At 47.0% G+C, this 7716-nt stretch overlaps 1 protein-coding gene across 1 annotated transcript in view; it reads right to left on the minus strand.

The window, feature by feature from the left end:
- SNTB1 (syntrophin beta 1) overlaps positions 1–7354 on the minus strand; it is a 176524-nt gene extending 169170 nt beyond the window's left edge. Inside the window, 2 exon segments of the mRNA XM_044294710.1 lie at positions 6625–7054; positions 7056–7354. Coding sequence (XP_044150645.1) covers positions 6625–7054; positions 7056–7130 — 505 coding nt within the window. The 5' untranslated portion in view covers positions 7131–7354.
- Positions 7355–7716: the final 362 nt, after the last annotated feature.

Below are 7716 nucleotides of genomic sequence, written 5' to 3' on the forward strand. Positions count from 1 at the left end.
CAGTACTTGCAGCTGCTTTACAGAGGGAAAAATCTGCCCACAGTATGCTCTTTAGGCATCTTGCACACAAACTCAGGGCCACAATTTGTGGTCCCCAATGCAAGGGCAACATCCGTGCAGCAGCTGGGACGGATCGACTTGAATTGGTCCGTGATCCATCCGCACCGCAAAACAAAAAGAACGGAGGCACGGACAGAAACACCACGGAAGCACTTCCGATCTGTGATTCCGTTCTGCATCTCCGTGATTGCAAATGGGTTTGCATCCGTGAAGCGGAGTGCACACGGGCCGGTGCCCCTGTATTGCGGACCCGCCGTATGCGCGCCACAATACGGCCACGGGCGCACAACGTTCGTGTGCAAGAGGCCTAATGCTCACATTACACAAAGGAATTGTTATTCAAGCAATTTCTTCTCACCAACATGACTAACACTCACACATGTGTTTGCATCTCACACCAGATCTGGTATCAGTCCTAGTCTGGCATCACCTCCAATATGAAGACTCATGTCTGGTGTCAAGCAACACCCAGAATCACATCGATCGAATTAGACAGGATAGTATTCTGGTGGAGTCCTACATAGTGGCAGGGGCGTACAAAGATCATATAGGGCCCCATAGCAAAACCTAGTATGGGCTCCCCCTGCCCAACCCAGCTTCTGAGTACATGTGTCAATCACTCCCAAGCAACGCAGAATAAATGCGCAATGCCCCAGATGTCGGATGAATTTATGTTTTTCTCTTATTAGACGGAAAATTTTAATTAAAAAAATTGTAATCAGAAAGTCACGCCTGGCCTCACCCACTTTATCCAATTACTATGTCACTAAAGTGGTACCACCAATCAGCAAAAATATATTGATAAATCTCCTGCTTCCCATCTATTACAAAGCTGTCTGCCTGCAGCCACCACTAGGAGGAGCTCAATGCATAGGAATTTATACAGTCACTGAAATCATACACTGAGTTTCCCCCAGTGGTGTCTCCATGAAAATGCTGTGTTTTTACAGTACATGGGGGACAGAAAGGGGTTCCGCGCTGGACCCCATAGCACTGGTGTGGTCAGCCTCCTTTGAAGGTACGCCATTAGTGGCAAATACCACAATATCTGCTGCCAAGATTTCTTACTTTGCAGATCTTTATATTTGGTAAATAAAGAATTGAATGAAAGGCTGCTGGGACAAATAGTGATAAGAATGATAAAAGAGAAAGTTTCCAAAAGTGTTTGGTTGAGGCGTAGCTAGCAGTGGCCCACTTGCATGGATAGACCCACCAAGGGAAGACTCCGGTGACTGCAACTTACAACACTAGGTTCCCCGCCCTGCCACTTTTCATCTTGTAGGCTGGAAGCCACTTTAGGCTTCCAGCTTACAGAACGTCAAGACCACACAGAAGACGTCAGCGCCTCGGCAGTGCAATGATCTCACTGCATTGTGCCACCAGGACCCTAACTATGCAGCAGGAAGATGTCTCGATGCACTGACTGGGGGATCAGGGTGAGTACTGTATGTTTTATATTTTTTTCCTGAGACACAAAGGTGGCACTTATAGTAGTGGGTGGCAACTAGGGAGCAGCATCACTTTTTGAAGTGGCCACATGGGGCATTATTTTTTATTAAAGGGGTTTTCCAGGATCCTGACATTGATATCTTCATAATACGTCATATCTGAACGGGGAGGATCTGACACCCCCGTGCTCCTGTGCTCCTACTGATCAGCTGTTCGCTGCATCTTGTGGCGGTGGAACTAGCTCTTTAAATGGAACAGGAAGCACAGCTCCGTTCAAAGTGTAGTGGCCATACTGGGGTACTGCATCTCAGCTACCAGTGAAGTAAAAGGAGCTGAGATGCAGTAACCCAGCACGGCCACTACACTTAGAATGGAGCTGTGCTTCCTGTTCCATTTAAAGGGCTAGTTCGAGAGCAAGAGGCTGCAGGGAACAGCTGATTAGCAGCGTCAGACCCTCACAGACCCACACGGATATTAATGAACTATCCTGAGGATAGGTCGTCGATATAAGGAGCCTGGAAAGCGCCTTTAAGGGGCCATTATCACTTTTCAAGGGGGCAGTCAGGGTATTATCTCTTTTAAGGGAGGCAGTCATGGGGCATTATTTCTTTTTAGGGGGGTACCCTGGGGACATTATTACTTTTTTAGAGGGCACTCAAGGAACTATTACCTTGAAAGGCAAATTATTACAGTCTATGGGACAAAAGGGAACGCTATTACTTTCTGGGGGTACACCAGAGCCAGTGTCACTTTCTAGGGGGTATCAGCAAGATGGGAGGATGTGGGTTGAGAAAAAGTAGGGAGAAAGTGAGGAGACAAAAATTTCTCTGTTGCAAACTCTGCAACACAAGTCATGGATGGAAGAAGTTGTCATGGTGGTCAGGGCCAGATGGAAAAGACAGAAAAAGGGAATAAATCCAATGAAAGAACATGTAAGTCTTTGGATTTTTACTGTACTGCACTCACTTATGAGGCCTGCAGAGCACCTGTGAATCAGGGATATCTACCACCGTATGGTCACTGTGCCAGCAATGTCTGGTTGTACGTTATAAGACATCAGCTATGGTGTCATGTTTGGCCAGATTTCAGCTCCTTGGTTGTGAAACTACAAGAGTCAGCTATTGAGAAACTCCACACACAACATACTCATGATGACATGGAAGGGTTAGTTGCATCATACAAATGTCTCCTGTATTGATTTTACTATAGATGTTGCTTTGTAGATGAGAAATAATAGGTTAATAATTTATTTTAATATTGTAGCTATTTATTTTATCTCCTCTGGGGACGGCCATATTGAAGGCATACTCCCTTACTGTATTTGCCTAGACAGAGCAGCAGAGTGTGGGTGCTTTATGGCAGTGAAGGGAGAAATGTGATCAATTAATACATAATGGCACATAATATTACATAATGGAGTGCAGCCTCTCCCCAAGAAACCAAAACGTGATGGGGGAGCCTAACCCGTGTGCATGTGTACGGTGTTACTATGCTGTCTTTTATCTAGGCCTTGATCAGTACAACAGACGTTTGGTTAAATTCCTCATCCTCTGCTGACTCTGTCCCAGTCTGTACGGCAAAGCAGAGAAATGAGCTGCAGGAAGCAGTGACAACCTACTGTGAGTGCTCAAGTGGCCAGTATGAAAACTGCGTCTGTTTTATATGGGAAGGCACGTAAACATATGGGGAAAAAAACAAGTATTAAAAAAAAATATTTATAATAAAACAGTGATTTAAATATGTAATATTCTCATGATACATTCTTTTTAAAATGTTCACCGAGAGATTAGTCACCACAAGAGCTTGAGCCTGGAACATTCTGTCAGTGTGGGAAAGTAGATGTCAAGGAGAGAACAGCCACCGACTGCTACAGTGTAGAAACTATCCTGCAACAAGGTGAACGGGGATCGGGGGGATCACAATGTGCGGGTAAGCAACACAGTGTTCAAGCGAAGCCCCAGAGTTACTTTGCCTCCTACTACATGTGAGTAATCTGGCTGGCAGAACATGCTACAAGAATGCTACAACGGCTGGGAATCAACAAGCTGCGGCCTGCCCCACACTACATCAACTCTGCTCAATCCATGGAAAACATTCATCTAAAAATGCCAAGACTAAAATAAGAACAGTCAAAGAAAGAGACATTTTCTGAGAAGGTCATGGTCATATTTTCTACACGGAATAGACGGCCTCTGATCCCATTCTTCTGAATAAATCAAAAAGCAGCCTAAATAGCAATTCTCTAACATACGGGAACCTAGGCAACAAGCAAAGAAGGCCTCCTGCTTTCCTCGTAATTTCAGCACACCGCCATACAGTGCTAAGATAATACTGCCATATACAGCCCACAGACTACCATCATACAGTGCCCATATGCCATATCCCAATGACACCACTTTAAAAAGTTCACATGATACCGCCATATATAATTCCCACATAATACTACAATTCAGTTCCCAAATAATGCCGCTATATGCCGCTAAATAATAATAGTTTCTTTTTGAGGTTCTCATCCTTAAGCCTCCTAAGAGATGGGGTCCTGGGGCACTGCTTGGTTGGCAATCCCCTAAAAGTGGTTAGAATATTAGCCATATGACACTGACAAACTGAAATAGGTGCTCCTGCTTTTACTCTGCCTGCCGGCCCGGACCTGCCTTACCACTATCTGCTTCCCGGGGAATCTGGACACTGGGTCTGCTCTGTCCCTCCACGAAGTCTGCGGGCGCGAGCTTCCACCGGCTCTTAAAGGACCAGCGTGTACCCTAATCTTCACCTGCCAGTGGCTGGCAACCCTGGGGTACATTAAGTGGGAGGGTGCCTGAGCAATAGATTCCTATTGTATTAGTATTCTGCTAGGATGTCTGCTAGTGGACAAGCTTTCTGTCCATTTACTATGGTCCGTATTGACCCTTTGCTGCCTGTCTTGACCTTGGACCAGTTCCTGTATTGCATGTACTCTGCCTGCCCTGACCCTGGCCTGTCCCTGACTATGATTTTGCCTGACCCCTCGATGCCCTGCACCTGTGTTTCTGACTAGTGGTTCCCCTGCACCGAAGTCCAGATCCCTTTATAGGGGTTAAAGGGTGAAAACACAGTGGTTCCACACCCACTGCCGTAACTTTAAAAACTCTACGCACTTCTCAACATTTATATTCCAAATCGGTGTTTAGCTCGGGAACACCCCAAAACATCCTAGAAATGGTCACATGCACCACATATAGGCCTCATGCACACGACCGTTGTTTGGGTCCGCATCCGAGCCGCAGTTTTTGCAGCTCGGATGCGGATCCATTCACTTCAATGGGGCCGCAAAAGATGCGGACAGCACTCCGTGTGCTGTCCGCATCCTTTGCTCCGTTCCGTGGCCCCGCAAAAAAAAAATATAATCTGTCCTATTCTTGTCCGTTTTGCGGACAAGAATAGGCAGTTATATCAATGTCTGTCCGTGCCGTTCCGCAAAACGCACAACGGTCGTGTACACGAGGCCTAAGCAACAGATTTTACTAGTGGAGGATTGAAAATGTTTTGGCTGGGCCAAGTCTGTTCTTGACACGGGTGGAGGTCCCGCTTCCATTTAATTTGTGATAGGAGGGGAGCCCACTGCCCCAGAATAAGGCGATACTGACTAAAGGGCTGAGAACATCCCTGGACTCTGCATCAGGCCGACAATCCACTGCACACTCTGCGCCCCATGCGTACCTGAGGGGCATCTTAATGAGGAGAGGACAGCGGCACTTCAACTCCCTGTCAGCAAAGGGACAGATAACCGAGCTGTGAGGACCCCAGCAAACAGCTCCTCCAAGCTCAGCTTCCTGGACATAAAGGTGGAGGATACTTTATTAAGTGCAGTCACAGCTGAATTTTTACACTTTGACATAAGAGCAGGTAAACTGCTTGCACGCCCCTCATCCAATACAAAGTAGCAGCTGCTGCAGAACATCTTTGAAAGCATGATCCCTAGACAGCTGACCATACAGCAAACTGTCAGAATCCATATTCCCTATTGTTATACAGTATACAACATGGAGCGATACAAGTTCAACCAATGCCCGATAAATGTGCCGCAGCTGCTGCAGAACATCTCTGAGTAGGGAAGCGGCATACAACTCTCAGTTTTGAAATCTAAAGTAGTTTCTACGAAGTAACAATGTAAGTCATCCAAGACCTACTGCATGTAGCAGCTGCTGCTGCAGAACATCTTAGAATGGAATAAGTGTCCATTACCATCCAGCTCTGTTATCGTCAGTGTACACAACTTGTCATCACGTAAGCTTGTGCAACTACGAAAACCGAGATCTATCATTCCTGTGAAGCAGCTGCTGCGGAACATCTTTGAATGGAAGTGTCAATTACCGTCCAGTATGGTTACACTGCCATCGTTTGCAGAAATTAATGTAATTAAGTGTCCTTATGTAAACTCAGAAAAGTGCATGCTCTCGTCATGAAGCCAGTAACATCTATCAGCTCTGAGACGCAGCTGCTGCGGAACATCTTTGAAGGCAGGAAGCGTCTATTACTAACAGCATGGGTAAAGCAATCACAGGCTGCCATCGTGTAAGCACATGTTCCAGGTCTTAACATTCAATCTGATGAATCATATCTGTAAAACAGCTGCTGCAGAACATCTTTGAAAGGAGAACCAACAGAATTCAGCATGAACGTGGCCTAGGCGGCCAGGAATGGTGACATAGACAGACATACGGCATATCACCTAGCTGCACATAGGCTAGCAAAACGGTCAGTGCTCTGAAGCAGCTGCTGCAGAACTTCTTCGAGAGCAGAATTGACAGAATCCAGCATGGCTATAGTCTATGCAGCCAGTAATGGTGACTTATCTACACGCATGACCTAGTTGCACATAGGCTAGCAAAACGGTCAGTGCTCTGAAGCAGCTGCTGCAGAACATCTTAGAAAGCAGAACACATAGAATCCAGCATGAACGCAACCTGCGCGGCCAGTAATGGTGACTTATCTACACACATGACCTAGCTGCACATATGTTAGAGAAAAAAAAAGATCAGCTGCTGCAGAACATCTTTGAATGCAAAGTTGTCAGGGTAAGTTTACAGTGCCCATACCACCTGTCAGTGCCCACCTCCAGCATGCAACACTCACCCTCCAGAATCACCTCCCTGCCAGCCTTCTTCAGAGCCTGCACAGCCTCATCATGTGTGGCATCCCTCAAGTCCACCTCATTGACAGATAAGATGGCATCTCCAACATAAAGGGACTGTGTCTGGTCCGCTGCCAGCCCCTTAAAGATCTTACTGATGAGGATGGGCATCTTGTTCTCCTTGCCCCCCTTGATACTGATGCCCAGCCCCCCCAACTCCTGCTTCACCACCTTGACTGCCCTCTTCTTGTTGGCAATGGCCTCTGGCACTTGTTCTGGCAGTTCTGTGAGTGCAGTCCTGACCCCCTTGGGGCTGCCAGGCTCCTGGTCTTGGGGACTTCTGTAGGAACCATTGGTGATGCCATTGGAGCTGATGTCCTCACTGCTGAGCACCAGGGACTCCTCATATAAGTTCACCCCAACTTTGTGCCAGCCGCTCCCTGACCAGGACTTCCAGCCAGCCGCTCCTCTGCACCCTGGTGCCCGCTGCTGCCGCCGCTACAGCCATGCTGGGTGCATTGTCCACCTCCAGGACTTTACTCCGAGTTCACACACTGGGAAATAGTTTTAGTGCCAACTAATGGCTTTCTGTCTCCTGATCCCCAGTGGGGTGGAGCAAAAGAGCTGGGAAACCCGAGGAGAGCTGAGCAAACAAAGCAGAACAAATAATGCACCGAATCATCTGCTCGGTGCAGTGGGCAGGAGAGGTGGGTGCCAAGCCTTGCACAAGGCGGACAGCCCGGGCAGCGCAGGGTTAATGGGGGGACGCGCGTCCTGATGCAACACTGTATCCATTGAAAAAACACAGCTTGGAAAGAGAGGCGGCCGAGAGCGGGGAGCAGCGACACCTAGCGCACCCTCTGAGTACTGCAGCTCTGCTAATTACTGCTAAACTTTTGTTTGTAAATATTTTTTCTTGTTACTTGATACAATGTATCCAGGGAAGTTATACACAAACAGTATAAGCAACAAGAGGTACACACTATTACAGTGACCTATGGTGAACTGTGAGCCTGCTATCTATCTGTCAGATCTATCTATCTATCTATCTATCTATCTATCTATCTATCTATCTATCTATCTATCTATCTATC

This window comes from Bufo gargarizans, chromosome 5, assembly GCF_014858855.1.
Source record: "Bufo gargarizans isolate SCDJY-AF-19 chromosome 5, ASM1485885v1, whole genome shotgun sequence".
Lineage (NCBI taxonomy): Eukaryota > Metazoa > Chordata > Amphibia > Anura > Bufonidae > Bufo > Bufo gargarizans.